Source organism: Gobio gobio (genome assembly GCF_949357685.1).
Source record: "Gobio gobio genome assembly, chromosome: 3".
Classification (NCBI taxonomy): Eukaryota; Metazoa; Chordata; class Actinopteri; order Cypriniformes; family Gobionidae; genus Gobio; species Gobio gobio.
In genome coordinates this window covers 10,218,171-10,240,945 of record NC_137099.1, presented here as the reverse complement: position 1 = coordinate 10,240,945, position 22,775 = coordinate 10,218,171, and the positions used below count along the sequence as shown (strand labels likewise).

General features: G+C 38.6%; 1 protein-coding gene across 3 annotated transcripts in view; it reads right to left on the bottom strand.

Moving 5' to 3' along the window:
- Nucleotides 1-13,918: 13,918 nt before the first annotated feature.
- Nucleotides 13,919-22,775, bottom strand: part of hecw2b (HECT, C2 and WW domain containing E3 ubiquitin protein ligase 2b) — a 49,755-nt gene continuing 40,898 nt past the window's right edge. For all 3 annotated transcript variants that reach the window (XM_079813596.1, XM_079813597.1, XM_079813598.1), the window contains 6 exons: nt 22,277-22,406; nt 22,059-22,205; nt 19,054-19,168; nt 18,740-18,825; nt 18,545-18,657; nt 13,919-17,202 (listed from right to left, as the gene is read on the bottom strand). In XM_079813596.1, coding sequence (XP_079669722.1) covers nt 17,091-17,202; nt 18,545-18,657; nt 18,740-18,825; nt 19,054-19,168; nt 22,059-22,205; nt 22,277-22,406 — 703 coding nt within the window. In that variant the 3' untranslated portion in view covers nt 13,919-17,090. The remainder of the gene's footprint in view (nt 17,203-18,544; nt 18,658-18,739; nt 18,826-19,053; nt 19,169-22,058; nt 22,206-22,276; nt 22,407-22,775) is intronic.

The following is a 22,775-nucleotide window of genomic DNA, read 5'->3' as shown; positions in this document are numbered from 1 at the left end:
AATGATCCCGTGCACATTCCAACTCCTTTTGCCATCGCAGGTCACATTTAGACATTTAGAAATAACTTGCAACAAGTACTGTGGTGGCACCATGGTAGAATGATGGTATCATATGGTTCTTTGATATGCACCATGAATTTTGACCATATTCAAGTTGCCACATGGTATTTTAAATGGTACTCCAAAGTACTTCAAAAGAATATCATTGTACTATGGTAAGGCCAAAAAAAATGAAGTTTGGTATTTTAGATATTTTCACTTTAAATCTACAACATTTACACACAGTTCCATTGTAAAACATTTTTGTATTTTGTATCAGTGGTATAGAATTAATCAAAGTTGTGATAAAATAATAAATAAAAAGAAAAAAATTCAAAAAATGTTGTTCCTAACTAAAAGGCTGCCTGCTATACAAAACATAAAATGGCAAATAAAAATGAAACAAGATAAAAAAATTTTTTTTAAAAATTATGAAATAAAATAATCATAATGTCAGACCAGATGTCAGATTTTCATTTATCGTGCATGAGACAAGGGTTATTTTATTAGTCAAATAAAATAAACATTAACTGAAAAAAATAATAATACAGGAGCTTGTTTTGGAATAAAATTATTCTTTTCACTTGTTTACACGTCACCGTTGAAAACGGAAAACTTTTGAATGAGTTTTGGCCATTTGTTTACACGACAACAGCGTTTTGGGGACCTGAAAACGCAACATTTTTGATAATTGGTTTTTAAAACACAAGTTTTTGAAATTGATAACACTATTGTCTTTGTAAACTACGAAAACGCAAATGTGTAAATAAAAACTGGCGCGCATGTATTACGTGTTCATGAGAAATCGAGTCCCCCCCAGGAATCGGGTCTCCTTTAGGGCCCGGAGAGATCCCATTGGTTCCACTGACGTTTTATGGGTAGAACCAGTAGTTCATTCATGAATCCATAAGATCTTACCTTCATGCTGTAGAAATACAAACCAGAAGACTGAACACGAAGGGCTACATTAGGGCTTTATGGACCTTTATGGATCTGTTTCCACCTCAGAGTGAAACATATAACAGGGAATTGTGAGATGAAGTTTAAAGTAAGAAATGACATGATACTGTGAGACATTCACAATTGTGAATTTGTTTAGTTGATGTATTGAGCATGAGTCGTGAAAACCGGAAAAATACATTTTGACAGTGTGCTCGACTCGATCTCAGTTGGTTGCTAAAGCTTTCAGCTCTTTCTCTAAACTCTCAATAGTCTTTGAAGAAGACACCAGAAAGTCAAAGAGGGTCAGTGGCGAGCTAAATAGACATCTCATTAGACACACTAATGCATTCTTTTGTGTTGTCCTGCAAATCAAAAAGCCCCAAAATATTTCCAATTATTGGAAATGTGTCAAGCTGACCTGCTGTAATTAACACTTAATCATCATGGCTGGATTCAGAAAAAAGCTCCTCATTAGTCATCACCTGTCTCCAGAGATCCAGACCCGCCGCTTCTGCTCATGAGAGACACACTTCACACAGAGCTATTTATTCAAATCAGCCTCCATTTGACTAAACCAAATATGCATTACTAGCTATCACCCAACGGTGCTTTTATCATGGTGTCGCAATTTTAAATTCCATGTACTTCTCTGTACCTGCAAAGAATTTTGTTGTGGTTCATCGTTATTGGCACTGGCTAAGACGAATAAAACACACTAAAAGCCAATCACAAATCTCTAGCAACCACCCAGAGCCCCATATAAAAACTAGAGATTGACCGGATATTGATTTTTTTATAACAGATACCGATTATTTGCATGTTTATGTGCCCGATAACTGATACATAGAACCAATATTTATTTATTGTGTTATACAATTATAGTAACAGCACTGAACTGAACAAACTGTTAGGCCTAACACACTTCTACATCAATAAATAGTCTGAAAGATGGTAATTTTTTTCAAATACAGTGCAAGTCTTTTTAACATTAATGCTGGTGCATCTTTTTATTTATAACAACAGCACATTAACAACAGGCATTACTTGACTAAAGAGCGAAGAGAATGGAACGCGCTATAATACGCAAACATTGTCATAAAAAAAAACAGCGAATACATAATCGCTATTACAGAGTCCATCTCATCTGGCACGTCATCATAATTATTAATAATGTTTTAGTTGGTCTAGATTATGAAATACCTGCTGATGAGAGCGATGTTTTCATCTATGCGTTTGTGAACTTCTCTCGCAGAGATAGGCCTAATTCATTTCCACAGAGCTGTAATTATTTAGATGTTTAGCCTATAAATGTTAAATAGTATTCCTTAATATAATTTAAGGAGTTTTAAACGGGTGGGTCTTGATAAAAGTTACATACGGGAACTATGCTGGAGCATCAACCCGGTGACTGAACGGCCATCGCGACTTAACGAGATGAGCACGGAGAGAAAGAAATAAATTAATTCAGCGCTTTTATTTCCAACATGCTCTCATTCATGGCTGTTTTATTTAATTCATGTAAAGTTACGTCTTTATTGGGACATAACTACGAGACTCCTTGAGTTAATCTATTTTTAGCTCCAATTTAAACTACATAACATAGCCTCTCATTTGTGCATCACTGGCTGTTATGTTAAATAAAGTTTATTAATTAATGCAAGTTATCTCCCCTCAGACGCAGTGCTTTAATGGCGGGCAATTGACAATTCTCAAAACGTCCACAAGATGGCGTCATTCATCGGCGAATCCGATATTACAAAACCGATACCCAATAATGGGAAAATACTTAAAGGGATAGTTCACCCAAATATGGAAAATATCGGGAAACCGACATATGTGTCGATCTCTAATAAAAACACAATATGACGAACACCCTAGCAACCACATAGCAACATGCAAAAAAAATTAATAAAATGTAGCAACCCCATAGCAACAGACTAAAAACCCCTCAGAACACCCTAGATTGTTGCAACATGTTTTGCTTGGGCAAAATTATTCACAATAAAATTATTACAATAAATAATAATTATTAATAATAATATAGTTTGTTCATACAATTGGACATGCAACATTTTAACTGTATTTTTTCTCATACTATAGTACAGACCATAAAATGCACATTTACATACATACACACGAAATATAAAAGCATTCATTTGTCTGTTGTCCCACTAGAGGAAGTGCTGTTTTTTCCCTGTCTTCTGCTCCTCTCTTTCTCTCGGGCCATGCATAATGCAAGACAGTCTTTCCATTCCACTTCCTCCTGCCATGCCTGTAAAAATAGACCCATGGAGGTCCACACCGTTCCCGCTTCATTATTTTATCATGCATACTCCTGTCCTCCACACTGCAACCGATCGCATCAGAGCTATACGTCAACTTCACGACAGATGTGTTTTGTAAATGTGTGATGATAAGGTGTCTGGTGAGCCGTGGCTGCTAAATTGTCACGTGGAGAAATTGATGTCCGTCTGTTTCCAGGGTTCGCATTTAGTGGGTATTTTCCAGAGAAACATTTATCCATGTCAAGATAAATCTCATGATTGAATAGATAGCATGCAACATCTATTTGGGAAGGAGTGACAAGGAATATTCAAGATTCAAGGCATTTATTGTCCCCGCTATGAAAAGTGATATTGGCAGGGGAAACGATTCAAGATCTTTTCTTGGTTCTTGAGCACCACATTAAAGCGATAATTCAATGTGTTTCCAAACCTGTATGAGTTTCTTTCTTCTGTTGAACACAAAAGAATATATTTTGAAGAATGTTGGTAAGACGGTAGCCATTGACTTCCATAGTAGGAAAAAGAAATACTTGAAGTCAATGGCTACCGTCAAATGTCTGGTTACCAACATTCATCAAAATATCTTCTTTTGTGTTCGACACAACAGAAGGGATGGTTTGCAGCCGAGTGTGAAGCGGCTGGGATAAGAATCAGCGCCTCCAAGACCGAGGCCATGGTTCTCAGTCGGAAAAGGGTGGCTTGCCCACTTCAGGTTGGTGGAGAGTTCCTGCCTCAAGTGGAGGAGTTCAAGTATCTTGGGGTCTTGTTCACGAGTGAGGGAAGGATGGAACGGGAGATAGACAGACGGATCAGTGCAGCTTCTGCAGTAATGCGGTCGATGTACCGATCTGTCGTGGTGAAGAAGGAGCTGAGCTGTAAGGCGATGCTCTTGAATTTACCGGTCGATCTACGTTCCTACTCTCACCTATGGTCATGAGCTGTGGGTCATGACCGAAAGGACAAGATCCCGGATACAGGCGGCCGAAATGAGCTTTCTCCAGGGTGGCTGGGCGCTCCCTTAGAGATAGGGTGAGAAGCTCTATCTCGGATGCCTCCTGGATGCCTTCCCAGGGAGGTGTTCCGGGCACGTCCCACCGGGAGGAGACCCCGGGGAAGACCTAGGACACGCTGGAGGGATTATGTCTCCCGGCTGGCCTGGGAGCGCCTCGGGGTTCCCCCCAAAGAGCTGGAGGAAGTGGCTAGGGAGAGGGAAGTCTGGACATCTCTGCTTAGACTTTTGCTCCCGCGACCCGGCCCCGGATAAGCGGAAGATGATGGATGGATGGATGGATGGATGGATGTACAGGTCTAGCATAAGGGTGAGTAAATGATGATAACATTTTCATTTTTGGGTGAACTCTCCCTTTAAACAAACATATTCTCAAGTTCAGAATGTTATTAAAACCCTAAAATAAACCATAACTAACCCTAATCCTAAAATCTGACTGAATGCTGTTCATAGACCAACAAAGTTGTTGATACAAGATCATGTTCTACTTGGCAAAAGCACAGTCACTGTACTATTGCGTTTATATACTCCAAGAAACACAAAAAGTGGCATTACCATGTCAAAAAAAAACATGGTATTCCCTTACACACAAAGTACCATGGTACAGTGATGGTGTCAGATGTTAATACTGTGCTACTTTGAACTATGGCATGGCACTAAAATAAATTTTTAAACCATATAGGCTACATGTCCAAAATACCATGGCACTTCTTGGTACTTTTTTGTAATGTAGTTATACCTGGTTACCACATTTAACATTTGTACTACAAGTATCAAATACCATAGTATATGATACTCACATCAACACAATTTAAGCCAGCAGCCATATCACCCTGTAGCCCAAGACTGGTTTCCCACTGAAGCTAAGCAGGGCTGAGCCTGGTCAGTACCTGGATGGGAGACCAACTGGGAAAACTGGGTTGCTGCTGGTAGAGGTGTTAGTGAGGCCAGCAGGGGGTGCTCACCCTGAGGTCTGTGTGGGTCCTAACGCCCCAGTATAGTGATGGGGACACTATAATGTAACGAGCACCGTCCTTCAGATGAGACATAAACCGTGGTCCTGACTCTCTGTGGTCATTAAAAACCCAGGATGTCCTTCGATAAAGAGTAGGGGTGTAACCCCGGCATTCTGGCCCATTGGCCTCTGTCCATCATGGCCTTCTAATCATCCCCATATATATATATACACACACAGATACAGGTTGGCTTCATCACTCTGTCTCCTCTCCACCAATCAGCTGGTGTGTGGTGGGCGTTCTGGCGCAAAATGGCTGCCGTCGCATCATCCAGGTGGTGCTGCGGCGATTCCCCCCTTCCATGTGAAGCGCTTTGAGTGCCTAGAAAAGCGCTATATAAATGTAACACATTATTATAAAAAAGGCCCTCTATTGTGTAAACAAAAAATAAAACTGCATGCGTCTTGTGGAAGGACGTTCCCGGAGCAACTTTTCTCTGTTCGTTAATGACGTGACCAGCGTTGGGGGTAACACATTACAAGTAACTTGAGTTACGTAATCAGACTACTTTTTCAAGTAACTAGTAAAGTAACATTGCTTTTAAAATTCACAACAAAATATCTGAGTTACTTTTTCACATATATTTGATTGACAGCTTTCCTGTCCCCGTGTTGAGAAAAATCGAGATTAATTGCAGAGGCGTTGTCTGTAAACACGCTATTGAAGTTCTAGACTAAATGTGAGCATTTATTCATCTCACTTGCACAATAAAGATTCAGTATTACTCAAAATGAATAAAATCAGGCAAATGCAAAATCAGAATAATATGCAAACCTCCAATAATTAAATATCGGTAACACTTTACAATAAGGTCTCATTTGTTAACATTAGTTAATGTATTAACTAACATGAACTAACCATGAGCAGTACATTTGTTACAGTATTTATAAATCTTTGTTGGCGTAAGTTAATGAAAATCCAGCTGTTCGTTGTTTGTTCATGTTAGGTCACAGTGCATTAACTAATGTTAACAAATACACCATTTGATTTTAATAATGTTGAAACATTAACTAAGATTAATAAATGCTTTAGAAGTGCAGTTCATTATTTGTAAATGTAACTAAAGTAGTTAAATAATGTAAACTAATGAAACGCTTGTAAAGTGTTACCTAAATATAAAATAAAACTAATATTTTTATGCATGTACATGCGTGAATTACCATTTTTACCTCAGCCTGAGGCTTATTATTTCAATTTTGGTGTGAAGAGGTCTTTACATTTGCAAAAAAATATAGAATTTTTCAAAAAATCAAGCCCAGCCCAGGTGAGAAAAAGTACCACAAAAGTAACGTAACACTTTACAAAGTAACTCAATTAGTTACTTTTTAAGGGAGTAACGCGATATTGTAATGCATTACTTTTCAAAGTAACTTTCCCCAACACTGGACGTGACACGCACGTTAGAATGCAATATGTATGCAATTTACCGCAAAATCCGTCCTGACCGCTATGAATATAAATCATTATTATAGGTTTACACAAAAGGTAAACACAAAAGTTTGGAAGATGTTCTTTCCACTTATAGTTTTAGGTCTACAGTCCTCGTCCAGAGTATTACCATGATACATTGTCACTTACTACCACAGTTTTTTTAACAAGTATACCACCATGTGGGCAATTCTTTGGAGCAAATTCTCATAGGACATACAATTTTAGTGCCATAGTATTTACATTATAGTTCAAATATAGCTTAGTATGACACTGCCATAGTTCTCATTTGCAAAGCATCCGACCATAAACATAGTAATACCATGGTACCTTCTGGACATCTAGTTTGACTTTAACCACCATATGCATTAAAAAGACACGTCTCTGACAACATTTTGATCTGTAGTTGAACAATTTAGGGCTTTCAATGGCTGATTTTTTTAATATTACTTCAATATCTTGATTTCCAATGTCTTGATTCCTCATTTCCTCAACCCTGGGGAAGATAGCCTACCATATGCGCATTCTCGTGAGCAACATGATTCGCAGGGAATCTTCCAAAGGCACTGAGCTTTTTTTACTCCCTCAAGGTCAATAGCTCAATATGTCCGTGAGTCTGTGCATGTGCATCTGTACCGGCGCATTTGTGAGATATTGAAGTGCACGGAATGACAAGTCAAAAAATGGTCTATTATTGTGAATCTGTGCTCACACATATGATGCATCAATACCAATGATTGCATTTACCATAGTATTTTGTCCAAAGAAGAAAAAAAAGAGTAACCTTCCTGATTTATTATTATATATCGGATGAGTTTATCACATCCCATGGGATGCTACACACCAGCTGTTACAGCAGGGTCACCCCCACTCACTTTACACACACGCACACACATTGTGTTTTCATGTTTATGGGGACTTTTATACTGTACTGTACATTCTAATCCCTTACACTAACCCTACCCATCAGAGATAACTTTCTGCATTTTTACATTTAGTATGATTTATAAGCTGTTTTCCTCATTGGGAGAAGAAAAAAGGTCCCCACAAGGACAAGGATTTCGGATATTGCCATCTTCGTGGGGGCATTTTGTCCCCTTAGTGTAGGGTTTGGCAGGCCACTAACACACACACATTGCATGGTCCATGTCACACTAAAAGCACAAGGGTTTATGGGTAGTGTCAGCAAAGCACTACTGAACAGATAAAACAGCTGAAATGGGTTTCTAAGGGACCCTGAAAATACTGCCTCATTGAACAGAGGCGGTGGGCCCGGAGTTCACACAACCGGCAATCAAGGCCTGTGTGATTGTACGGCGGCAGCGTTTCTAGCACCCCGCATCAAAACGCTCTTTAATGCAGCAAAGACGCGCATTTCTCCCAGTTGTGGATGTGTGCGCTTTACGGTGGAAGGTGCTAATTAGCATCTATTTTCATTCTTCTAACTGACTGCCATATTGACACGCTGACTGAAATCTGGCATTACTTGTGCGGTGTATTATAACGCGGTTCTGAGCTCTCTCAGTAAGAGTCAGAGGTTAATAAACATTTCAGATTGGATGGACAGTTGACCGTCTCTAATGATGTTTTGGTAGGAGACCCTCTGAAAGTTAACCCTAAGTGTGGTCTGCCATCTGCTGTTCACAAATGGACATGCATGCATCATGTTGAGAGATATGTTATGTAGGCTATTTTAAAACAATAAGGTTCATGCTGCGGTTTGATTTCATATGAATATTTTAGCATGGCTGCTTTATGTGTTAAATCCCAGTTGCCTTTCTGCAAGAAAAGCTCTATAAAAGGAAACAAGTTACAACTATTTATCATAAATCAAAATGCAGATGCAAGTACAATATTTGGTGCATTTAATATTTAGATGGTCTGTTGTTGATTCAATAATAAGATTGTATAGGCTCATTCTCACAGAAAACATGACAGTATTCACAATTGTGTGTGTGTGTATCTGTCTGTGTGTGTATATATGTGTGTGTGTGTATGTGTATCTGTATGTGCGTGTGTGTGTATGTGTGTGTGTGTGTGTGTGTGCACGTGTGTGTGTATGCATGTATGTGTGTGTGCGTGTGCATGTGTGTGTGTATGTATGTATGTATGTTAGTGTGTGTGTGCGTGTATGTGTGTGTATGTATGTACACTCACCTAAAGGATTATTAGGAACACCATACTAATACTGTGTTTGACCCCTTTTGCCTTCAGAACTGCCTTAATTCTATGTGGCATTGATTCAACAAGGTGCTGAAAGCATTCTTTAGAAATGTTGGCTCATATTGATAGGATAGCATCTTGCAGTTGATGGAGATTTGTGGGATGCACATCCAGGGCACGAAGCTCCCGTTCCACCATATCCCAAAGATGCTCTATTGGGTTGAGATCTGGTGACTGTGAGGGCCATTTTAGTCCAGTGAACTCATTGTCATGTTCAAGAAACCAATTTGAAATGATTCAAGCTTTGTGACATGGTGCATTATCCTGCTGGAAGTAGACATCAGAGGACGGGTACATGGTGGTCATAAAGGGATGGACATGGTCAGAAACAATGCTCAGGTAGGCCGTGGCATTTTTTCCAGTCTTCAACTGTCCAATTTTGGTGAGCTTGTGCAAATTGTAGCCTCTTTTTCCTATTTGTAGTGGAGATGAGTGGTACCCGGTGGGGTCTTCTGCTGTTGTAGCCCATCCGCCTCAAGGTTGTGCGTGTTGTGGCTTCACAAATGCTTTGCTGCATACCTCGGTTGTAACGAGTGGTTATTTCAGTCAAAGTTGTTCTTCTATCAGCTTGAATCAGTCGGCCCATTCTCCTCTGACCTCTAGCATCAACAAGGCATTTTCGCCCACAGGACTGCCGCATACTGGATGTTTTTCCCTTTTCACACCATTCTTTGTAAACCCTAGAAATGGTTGTGCGTGAAAATCCCAGTAACTGAGCAGATTGTGAAATACTCAGACCGGCCCGTCTAGCACCAACAACCATGCCACGCTCAAAATTACTTAAATCACCTTTCTTTCCCATTCTGACATTCAGTTTGGAGTTCAGGACATTGTCTTGACCAGGGCCACACCCCTAAATGCATTGAAGCAACTGCCATGTGATTGGTTGATTAGACAATTGCATTAATGAGAAATTGAACAGGTGTTGCTAATAATTCTTTAGGTGAGTGTATATGTGTGTGTGTGTGTGTGTATCTGTGTGTGTGTGTGTGTGTGCATGTGCGTGTGTTTGTATCTGTGTGTGTGTGTGTGTGTATCTGTGTGTGTGTGTGTGTGTGTGTGTGTGTGTGTGTGTGTGTGTGTGTGTGTGTGTGTGTGTGTGTGTGCGTGCGTGCGTGTGTATGTATGTGTGTGCGTGCGTGTGTATCTATGTGTGTGTGTGTGTGTGACATTTTGTTCCACACTGTAGTTTCCCTTACAAACACATGTCCACTTAGCTGGCAAAATTTGCATTTAAATGGGTTAAAAGAGAAAATTTCCCCAAAAAGTAAATAAATAAAATGCATGGAAATAAAAATAAAAGGCATAACATTTTTGACATGATTATTGCATTCTACTGAAAATGTGCAACCAAAAACTCAAAATGCAAAGAACAAAACTGAAATGGCCCACTGAAATATGAAATGAAGACTCTTGAGTCATTTTGCGTGAGACAAACAGCTTTATACAATCATCTTTGCTGAAACAAAAAGAGAAAACCCATGTGGAGCTCTGAAAGCTGTTATCCAATCAACAGTCACACATTTCAGAGCACGTGAACAGTGCAAAATTGAAGTTGTACAGAAAGTCAAAAGCAGCAGCAGCTTTCTTGTAATGAACACCAGCAGAAAGCCGGAGTCTGATCTCAGTCTGAAGCCTCTGGTCTTTAGAAAGGCAGGGTACATTAAGGGAATGTTCACACTTGGCAGAATTGATTTGATTAAAACATACGCTGGTGCGAGTGCTCTGTTAATGCGGTTCATTTGAATACGTGTGAACGCTGCCATCCGAATCTTGGTGCGCAAGTGGACTGAGAGACACATTTTCAGGGGCTTTCAGTCCACTTCCAAACGAACTTTGCTGCAGTTCGACTGAAATAGGAACGCAACACTGACCAAAGACATGCGACCCTAAACAAGACAGAATGCTCAAGGAGACCCGTTTTTTCTCGTCATATGATCATAGTTCAGTACAGGCATTTGAACAGTGCCTTCTTGCAGCAGATCTTTGTGTGCTACAGAGGAATTCCTGGCACCGTTTTGCCTCCAAGTTCTTCATGAGTTCTCATCTGTTAAAAATTCCACTATGACACGGAAACGACGAGCACATTTAGCCCATCACACAACATTTTTTGGGATGTTCGCACGATAAAGGGTACGTCATGAAAGCTGTTTAATCATGTTGAGACTTTATCCTTATGCCTTTTGTTTTGAACCTTTAAGTTCAGCGTTTAAATGACAGCGTGAACGCTAAGCGAACCAGGACTAAATGTATAATTTAGTTTTTTGGTTGTGACCAAAACAAACCAAGAGAATCAAACTACAAGTGTGAACACACCCTTAAAGGAACAGTTCGCCGTAAAATGGAAATTCTGACAATTTACTCACCCACAAGTCTTAAAGGGTTAGTTCACACAAAAATGAAAATTATCCCATAATTTACTCCCCCACAAGCCATGCTAGGTGTACATGACTTTCTTCTTTCAAGAATATCTTGCCTCTTCCAAGATTGATATGGTACCTTAGATTTTGCAGCCAAAAAAGGGCATCCATCCATCATAAAAGTAATCCATACGGCTCCAGTGGGTCAAAGAGGGACCTACTGTAAGTGTGAGGTCGTCTACTCTCACCTAAGCTTGCGTTACTCCGATATCCTACGTCAAGGGTGTCCAAAGTCGGTCCTGAAGGGCCACTGTCCTGCAGAGTTTAGCTCCAACTTACCTCAACACACCTGTCTGGAAGTTTCTAGTATGCCCTAGGGTGACCAAATTTTGATTACCGAAAACCAGGACACTCTGCCTGGCAAGGAGATACTCAAATCATACTCGAAGTTTACTCAAAGATTCCTTATTAACTTCAATACATTTAAAGTATGCCCCCTCTGTATGGATAGAAAAATTGTTTTATTAGGGCCAGGACAGGACTTGAAAACAGGACATTTGGTCACCCTACCTAATAAGACCTTGATAAGCTGGTACAGGTGTGTTTAATTGGGGTTGAAAGCTAAACTCTGCAGGACAGTGGCCCTCCAGGATCAGGATTGGACACCCCTGTCCTACGTCATGAGTCGGGTCAGAGGTCACTCTTCTGCCGGAAATAGACTCGCGTACGGCAGTTACCGGAATCCAGTGATAATAGTTAATAAAGTTATAAATATGGATATTTTTCTTACAAAAACGCATTGCGTTGCTTCAGAAGGCATTTATTAACCCCCTGGAGTCGTATAGATTACTTTTATGGTGGATGGATGCACTTTATTTGTACCATTTACTCCCATTATAAAGCTGGGAAGAGCCAGAATATTTTTAAATATAATTCCAATTGAGTTTGGCTGAAAGAAGAAAGTCATGTACTCCTAGGACGGCTTGAGGGTGAGTAATTGATGGGATAATTTTCATTTTTAATCCCTTTAATCCACATGATGTTCTTTCTTCCAAGAAACGCTGGACTTTTATGGTGCTTTTATTCATTCCCAGGCTTCAATAAAGTTATAGTTGACCCTGAAATGAAAATAAAGCCATCTTTTACTCACTCTGCTGTTGTTCCAATGCCCTATGTCCTTCAATCTTTTTCGGACCTCAAAAGCAGAAATTTTAAAAAGTAGTCCTGCACGCGCTCCTTTATATAATGGCAGTGAATAGCGACCAGGCTAAAACATTACAAAAATTATACAAAAGTATCACAAAATGATACAGTGAGACGCGCGCCATTTATGGAAAGTTTTCAGGAGACATACTATAAGACAAAGAAAACGTATTATTCAGTCAAAATACTGAGCTCGGCCGTTACTCTGCGCGTGTTCCTGTGAGTGTGTGCAAGCCGTCAGCACTGACTCAGCAGCCCCTCACGCAATGTTGTCATGACAACCGGTACACAACAATCACTTCAGGAGGTTTACCTTATTATTGTATTATTTCTTATCATATACCTTATAGAAAAGACAAGAGTCGCGTTTGTTTCTATTGAGCCTGATTTCTCAAAATGGTGCGTGTTTGCTTATCCTGGGTACCATGACAACAGTGTGAGTTATAGTAAGCATGAGTGGCTGCTGACGGCTCGCACGCACTCACAGGAACGCGCACAGAGTAACGGCCGAGCTCAGTATTTTGACTGAATAATACGGTTTCTTTCTCTTAAAGTATGTCTCCTGAACACTTTCCATATATGGTGCACATCTCACTGTATCATTGCGTGATACTTTTTTAAAAATCCTTTTCGTAAAGTTTTAGCCTGGTCGCTATTCACTGCCATTATATGGAGGAGCGCGTGCAGGACTATTTTTTAAAATTTCTGCTTTTGAAGGACATAGGGCATTGGAACAACAGCTGAGTGAGTAAAACATGGCTTTATTTTCATTTCAGGATCAACTATCCAGGGCTCCAGACTAACTTTTTTCACTAGGAGCACAGTGGCCCCCACAACTGAAAATTTTAGGGGCACAACCAGAAAATTTAGGGGCGCACACTGTAAATCAACATGCTAACCAAATCTACTAATTTCCACTGTATTACTAATAAATACTTTGATAATACAGGGCTCCAGGCTAACATTTGAGAGCAGTGGTACCAGCTGGAGGAAAATGTATTATAAGGTTAATTTAATCATAAAATTACTAATTTTTTGTTAATAAGTGCAGTTACTAATAAACATGTTTGTTTATTGGAAATTTAACAGTGAAGCGCTGAGCGTGAATTGTTATGCAGAAAAAAAGAACTTTTATTAACAACAGTAATGTGCAAAAACCTCATTTTTATAAGGAAAATTGTAATATTCCACTCTTATTATGTGTACTATTGTTCTTCTATAGTATCATACTGAACTAAAAGGAACCCTATTTACTTGTTTTCTGTGTAATCCAGTCACAATTTGAAGAAAAGTTTTAGTTTTTCATGACTTTGTGACTTCCTACTTTTGCCCATATATTAAGGAGTGGAAATGTCTAATAAGTCAAATATGTGCTCCTATGCCACCTGGTTATAGTTTTGTTTTTGTTTTTTTGCCATTAAAGCTACACTATGTAACTTTTCCGTCCACTAGAGGTCGCCTGTTCAAAACAAAGGCGTAGTTTGATGACGCCACGTTTGAGCGCAGAATCTTGGGACATGTGGTCTTCACCTCACAGCCGGTGGAAAAGAGTCAGGATAGGACTCGGGCAGAAATCATGTTCATGGATGCGATTATTAACATTACTGTAGTATGAAGCAGAGCAGGACCGAGTGTTGTGGAGCTGAGCAAGGCCGCAGGAGCGATTGAAGAGCGGGACTGTTATTATGGCATAGTCGCCGGCGGGACTTTTATTATGACACGGTCGCCGGCGCCACTTCCTCTTTTCCAGTCATGAGGATGAGGTAACGCAACTCTGTTTATCCTATTAGATATATCTGAGTGTGTTGAAAAGGAAGGTATGACGTTCGCTCAGTGGCTGCTATGACACTTGTTCACACTGCAGTGAGAGAAAAGCGTTTCTGCTAAATAAAACCGTAAACCAAGGGTAATGCAGATATGGCGCCATTGACAGGCGACTTCCTCACACGTCCCGGTTCCTTGGTTAAAATAGCAATTTCTCCCGATTTACAAATAGTTGGAAACACTTGGGATGTTGTAAGTACTCAACAGAACAAAATATATAACACTGGCCTAGTGGTTTTTGGATATTTTACCGAAAAAATCTTACATAGTTCACCTTTAAGTGGCCAGCACCTTAAAACTTTTAATTTTACAAATTATCACACATTAAAAATAATATTAAAATTGGATAATATTTTGAGCTTTGAAGTGCTGGAAAAAGTGTGAAACACTTGAAAGAAGCTTGAATTTCACTCTCAAAAGGTTGTACGAACCCTGAGATGAATAATGTAAAAAAAAGAAAAAAACATTTGACTATTTCTTCCACAATACCATGGGGTGTTACTACATTAAATCCATGGTGAATGTTTATGATTTGTGGACTGAAACCCCTGAATGTTTCAAAATGTTTCTCCTGGTCTCCACGTCAGCTCTGTTTGATCTGATATCTGTGGTTTATAACAGAGAATTCTGCACCAAACACGCAGGTCTCGCAGTAGCGATGTTATTCATTCTGTGGTGAATTCCAACGCTTTCTCACTGGATCTCCCAGCGCTGTATAGTAACGGTGTCACGTGATCGAGATTGGCCCGTGTGTGAGCTTGTGCTGTCTAATATTGCTCCGCGCTAATAAACGGTCCGCGCAACACAGCTCAAACAAGTAGCGCGGTTCCGTTCCGCTTTCTTTTCGTTTGCCGTCCGATGTTTCTCATATGTAACAGAAATGGCAGCTCTTATCAGTTGGGCACCTCCAACCAAATTCATGCGCACCAGCAGGAAAAAAGGTCGCAAAATGCCACCATTTAGTCGCAGTCTGGAGCCCTGCTATCCCTTTAATGTTCGCTGTATGGAGAATAGCAGCTGGACAATCTGCCATAAGTCATAAAGGTTTGGAAAGACATGAGGGTGAATAAAAGACAGAAATGACTGAACTACTCCATTAAATCGCCTGATAAACCATACATATTAGACACACTGCATTAACATCAGCAAAGCATTTTCATCTTCAAACAACAAAAAGCATAATTGTGGACATATTGTATAGCTCTTTTATATTTAGGTTTTAAACAGCCAGTGTAAAACAGCATTGTGAAAAAACTACTCTATCTAAAAAGTCAAATTAGGAGGAAAATTTGGGTGATTAAAAAGATATGCCTTATAATATTTTTTCTCTTTTTTTAATCAAATAAAACATGGACAAAAGAGGGGTCTGGACAGTCTACGGCAGCCCTAAACCTTTGGTACATTCAGCACAAATATCAGCACGGCACCGCAAAAGCCTTAATACAAAAAAAACAAAAAACAAAGATCTATCTGGTTTGTATTAATGACCTAGCCAGCCAAAATAGCATCGACAAAGAGGATATGCTTGTATTTTTCTTCTGTTGCTATTGCAAATTTTTGATGGACCTCATAAAGCCCCATGGCAGTTTCAACTACACCAGTTTTCACTGGAAGCGATATTCATTTCTTACACAAAACTCAGGTTACAAAACATTCAGAACTAGAGTACAATCCAGCGTTCCTCAGCCACGGCAGTGTTTCATAAAAGGCTGGGTTGAGTTAACGCAAACGGAAAGGTCTGGAATGTATTGATATGGTTTTTGTGGGCTTGACAATCCTTCGAATCATACTAAAAACACTGTCGGACTCGAGAGAAGCGAGTAGAAAAATGAAAATGAAAGGGGGGAAAAAACATTCAAGAAAGCTGCGTTCACAACAGCAAACATTCATGTCACACTAAAGCTATATGAGGATACGGAAATAATAATAAAGTCATAAAATTAGAATTTTTTCTATCATAATGCAAATTGGGGCAGTTTTAATTTCATGTCGACTTATTCATACGACAACAGAAAGGCCAGGGTTGGACTAGAAGGTCATAAAATCATCTATTGTCCGTTTTTTATCATTTGCAGGTAGCGGTCACATTCATGATGATGTAGTGCGTCTGATAGTGCACTTTAGTGTAACATGCCCTTTGAAAACGTCGCGTGTGAGAGTATATGCACAAACAAATTCATTCAAAAGTGTCTGACAGAATACGCTTTCCAAAACAAACATATGAGATGGACTCGTGTATAAATATGATAAAAAGAAGCGAGAGAACACATGCGGCGCTGTCATGTGTCGTGTGTGTGATAGTGCTTGAGGCGATCTGAGACGTCTGAAAAAGCTCACAACACAATATTTGTTCATTCACGCTGCATTTTGATGCTCCGTAAAAAAGTCTTTTTACAGATAAAAAGAGTGAGAATATCAAAGTCCTTTGGGTTCGTTTCGTTCCTCATTTGAATCAGTTAGGAAGTAACTCAGCTTAGCATTTTGGCTGGTCACGTCCTCCTGCTCGATGCATCCAGAGCCAATCAACGTGGCGTCACAGACGGGGAAGAAAAAAAAAACACGTTTGCGTCTGAGAAACATTCGGAGAACATGTGATTTGATTGTTTTCTGTTCTGCTCAATCCAGAGGAAGCATGTTTAAGTGATACGGTGTACAAAATATACGTCTAAGTGCTTCTGGTGTCTGTCTGTTTGACTTCCTTTGCTCTTCTGGACGTGTTGAGGAAATACATTTGATCAGCTCAAAGTGCAAAGGTCAACATTCACTCCAAACCAAAAGTGCTGGTCTCCTCCACTGCCGTCAGCATCTTCTCGTACAGCATGGAGAAGGAGGGATACGGGGGGAGATCCAGACGATTGAAACACGTGTGAGCCCTACAAGAACAAATAAAGACAATTCATTTTCTGACCGTATACATTTCCCTCCACACAATTTTTTAGTGACTGTATTATGAATTGCCAGATTGTGCCATCTTGTGGATCACATAAGCAATGACATCTGTGGCAAAAAAAAACAACTAAACTAAACGATTTATATGGAACAAATATGCATCTATTAAACATGAACATTGCCTTTTCTGGGTAGATTGTTATGAATTGTAAACTAAAACCATTCTAACCTCAATTTTCGCTTTGAATTGGCAATTTATGTAAGATGGATTTAACAAATGATTAACATCGAAATTAAGTTTCATGAATGAAGCTTAATAAATGGTAAATTTGTGTTTCTTATATAACATTGGACACACCAGGCTTTTATTTATTATATAAACACAAACTTATATACACACTTATATACACACACATTGATCAAAGGTGACAGTAAAAAGTTGTGCCAACTGTTTTCAACATTGATAATAATAAGAAAATGTGTATTGATCATCAAATCATCATATTAGAATGATTTCTGAAGGATCATGTGACACTGAAGATTGGAGTAATGACGCTGAAAATTCAGCTTTGATCACAGGAATAAATTACATTTTAATATATATTCAAATAGAAAACAGTTCTTTTAAATTGTAATAATATTTTACAATATTATGGTTTTTTTATTCAATAAATTCTGTCTTGGTGAGTATAAGAGTATACTTCTTTCAAAATATTTAAAAAATCTTACTGACCCCAAACCATGTTTGGTTATATTGTTATTATACGTATATTTATACATATATTTATATATTGCACATGTGTGTTTTCAATTTATTTATTTCTATTTTCCCCCTTTTTTATGTTTTTTTTATTTTTTTTTGTTTAAATGTATAATTAATTTTTGATTAATACATTTTTTCTTTTGTATTTATTTATTTAACATGTTCCCTTTTTTTTTTAATAAATGTATATATTTCTATAGATGTATTTATTTATTTTATTAACTAAATTGAGTTTTGTGTTGTAACTTGTTATACTTTGTACTAAGAGGCTAGTCAAAGCCACTCCCACACTATATATTAATATAATGACCACTCGAATTATACCTTAGTAAAATGCATTTATTCATTTAATTTAATTATTATTTAATACATTCAATAAATTATTATTATTTAAAATCTAGTGGGCATGATACATAATGAAATGCATTACAATGATTACTGAAGTTAAATATAAATTAATTTAGTCAAGTTTAAGGAGTTTATAGACAGCCTTTAAACTGACAGATATGGACTAGATATGATTTGCATATATAGGATCTTGATTTGAGAGGCAGAAACATCACCTGGGCAGAGATGTGATTTTCCCCCATTTCTCTACACAGAAGCGGCGCGGTCCGTTGCTGCCCCTGAGGGAGGCAAAGCCTTCGTACGGGATACTGGACGTCCCGGTCACAAACTGAGACAACAGAGACAATTCAGCCACGGGTCCGAGAACACAGTCTTATAAATAGATCTCACACTTCTCTTCAAACACTCACCTGGAGCAATCTGAGTCTCTGCTCATTGTTGAACCGCTCCACTGCCGCCCAGAACCAGCGAATCACGATGTGGTTGTCATGGTAACCTGGAGGGAAAACCAATAAACCTGTTTATTGTGAAAATGTGACCTGTATGGATAACAAACAATGTAAAAGCCCGCAGTCTATCATGCGGATAATATTTCAGCCATAAATCAGAAACTTCACATCTTGATACCATGGGTCTCACTATGTTTTACACACAGATTTGGACACTATCATTAATATAATAATCATTTATTACTGCTGTTGTGAACCTGTCAGTCTGTTGTTACCTCCTCTGTACTCAGTGTTGTTCCTCCAGTCTCCCAGATCAATCTCTGCCGTTCCGGCGATCACCAGCTCCAGCTCACGCGCATCAAACACCGACACCAGCCGCGCATCGACAACCTGCAGCAGCCACATCAGTCAATTCACAGCCATTCAGATCAGAACACATCTGCTGCTAGCTCAGTGCCAATTCTATGAAACATGACGTGAAGTTCTGTGACTAAAGGCCCGTTCACACCAAGGACGATAACTAAAGATATAGTTCGTAAATAAAAAATCGTTCTATAACTATAATGATAACAGCACAGTGAAACATTGGACACTAATATAGTTATTGTTATAGCTATCATTGTTGTGATCAAGCTTTAAAACTATGGCGAGTAAATGGGTCATTGTACAGTTGCACCTGATTTATATATATTAGAAATGAAGCTCATCAATCATACATTAAACCTACTGAGCTATATTAATTAATTCATCTTCTTTCTCATTTCATTCAAGGTCACACTAAATAATTTATGACTTTAAAAATACATTTTTATTCCTCATTGGCAGACTTGTTCTTTTGGCAGTGATGCTAATTTAATGTTAACTGATGAATTGTAGGATTAAGAGAGAAAAGAGTCTTTAAAAATTACTTTTTCATGTTCCACAGAAAGAAAGAAAAACAACATTAGGGGTGAGTAAATAATATAAAAATATATTTATATTTCTCTACCTGCTCTTTTTAGATGATTTTCATAACGGAAGGAGGTATTATAATAAAGAAATTTGAATGAAAATCTAACATAATTTGATTAACAAAACGGACATTTTAAAGTTGACCTCATAAAAATCATGAGGTTTTTAATATTAATGACATAATATGTGGATATGGTGTGGATACGAAGGTCATGACTATAACCTTTATCATCAAGATTTCTTAAAAAGATTTTATGTAGTCATGACTACTTATATTAAAATAACTTTTTACATAATATTAATTAACATTTTTATTTTATTTAACATTATTTAATAATATTAACTAACAATATTTAATACATTTAACTCTTAACATATTGCCGAATGTAATGTTATTAAATAATATTAACTAAAATGATTTAATACTTAACATATTGCCACATTTAATATACAACCCCAAATCAGAAAAAGTTGAGACAGTATGGAAAACACACACAAAAAAAAGAAGTGATTTCTAAATTTACTTTGACTTGTATTTCATTGCAGACAATATGAACACAAAATATTTCATGTTTTGTCTGGTCAACTTCATGTCATTTGTAAATATGCATCCTTTCCTGTCATTCAGACCTGCAACACATTTCAAAAAAAGTTGGGACAGTAAAGCATTTACCACTTTGTAATGTTGCCATTCCTTTTCACAACACTTAAAAGACGTTTAGGGACTGAAGACACCAAGTGATGAAGTGTTTCAGGTGTAATTTTGTCCCATTCTTCCTGCAAACAAGTCTTAAGGTGGGCAACAGTACGGGGTCTTCGTTGTCGCATTTTGCGCTTCAAAATGCGCCACACATTCTCTATTGGAGACAGGTCGGGACTGCAGGCAGGCCAGTCAAGTACCCGTACCCTCTTCCTCCGCAGCCAGGACTTTGTAATGTGTGCAGAATGTGGTTTTGCATTGTCTTGTTGAAATATGCATGGACGTCCCTGGAAAAGATGTCTTCTTGAAGGCAGCATATTATGCTCCAAAATCTCTATGTACTTTTCAGCATTAATGGTGCCTTCACAAAAGTGCAAGTTACCTTTGCCAAGGGCACTGACACAACCCCATACCATGACAGACCCTGGCTTTGGGACTTGTTGCTGGTAACAGTCTGGATGATCCTTTTCTTCTTTAGTCCGGAGCACACGGCGTCCATTCCTCCCCAAAAATACCTCAAATACTGATTCATCTGACCACAGTACACATTTCCACTGTGTGATGGTCCATCCCAGATGCCTCTGAGCCCAGAGAAGTCGACGGCGCTTCTGGACACTGTTAACATAGGGCTTCCTTTTGGCACAGTACAGTTTTAACTTGCATTTATGTGCATTATGTAACTACGTATTGTGGTACTTCACAAAGGTTTGCCAAAGTAGTCCTGAGCCCATGTGGTGATATCGCTTCTAGATGAATGACGATTCTTGATGCAGTGCCGCCTGAGGGATCGGAGATCACGGTTGTTCAGCTTAGGCTTGCGCCCTTGTCCTTTACACACTGAAATTCCTCCAGATTCCTTGAATCTTTTAATTATGTTATGCACTGTTGAATGTGAAATATCCAAATCTCTTCCTATCTTTCTTTGAGGAACATTGTTTTTAAACATTTCAATAATTTTCTCAAGTATTTGTTGGCAAACTGGCGATCCTCTGCGGCTCACTGATTCATAACGCTTCGAAGCTTCATGAGGCCTTGTTTTGAAATCGTCATCACTATGTAAGTCGTTATTTAGGGTTTTTTTGCGCACAAAAACTATTGTCGCCGATTCATAAAGTTATTTTAGAACCACTGTAGTGAGATGGACTTTGTAACGACGTCTTTAGTACCTTTTAAGGGTCTTGAGAGTGTAACGTGCCATTGAGCCAATGGAGGCCTTTCAGAGCCATCAGATTTCAACTAAAATATCTTCATTTCTGTTCCGAAGATGAACGGATGTCTTACGGGTGTCGAACGACATGAGGGTAAGTAATTAATGACAGAATTTTCATTTTTGGGTGAACTAACCCTTTAATCAAACAACAAAAGACCCCAAAAAAATAATAATTCGCTCACTACTCTTGACTAAATTAACTTTTGTAACTTTCCTAAGGATTTCATAAAGACTTCTTGCTATATTTAGCAACGCATTTGCAACCAAAATTGTACAATGACCCATATCCATCAAACAGAAATTCAATAAAAAAGCATTCTGGATAATCTCAGGGCAACTCTACATGGCATGTTTATGTCATGTTCTTAAATAACCATCAGTGAGGGAAAGCATCCGGAGTGTTGATTCGATTTCAGTACCTCATAAAATCCTCGCACGAGACTCTCCGTCTGTTGGACGACACCCCGCTCTATACGCCACTTCACCATGCGCTCGATGTACTCTTTCTTATTCTTCTCCGACACAGGGATATTGGCACCACCAGGCTTCAGCTCACGCTCTGTGATCTAACACACACATGCTTCTGTGAGACAACTGATTGCGCACACAAAACAACGGTTTATAGTCACACGCTGACCTGTCCGAACACCTCCTCGTTGACGGTGAAGGTCAGGTCCAGCATGTCCTCTATGTCATTGTCCTTCATCCACTGAAGACTCTGATGAAACTCCTCATCAAGATACTCCAGATCACTCAGATCACACGGGCTGCATACAGGTATCAACAAACATATATGAACATGAAATAATGGTTGTGAGTCTATTTCAAGCACCCGTACATTTATTAAAGATATTTCAAATGTATGATTGTATTGTTTAAATGTTAATAATTAAATATATTCAATATTCTTAATGAATATTATTACTATAATTATATATAACAACATTAATTTCTAATATTAATTTAAATATTAATTAATAATATTAATACATATTTTAATCTAAGTAGTTTTATGGCAACACTTACTGTATACTAGGGATCGACCGATATAGATTTTTTAGTGCCGATGCCGATACCGATTTTTTTTTCATCAGCCTTCGCCAATGAACGATACGGGCTGCCAATTTTCTTGAGCC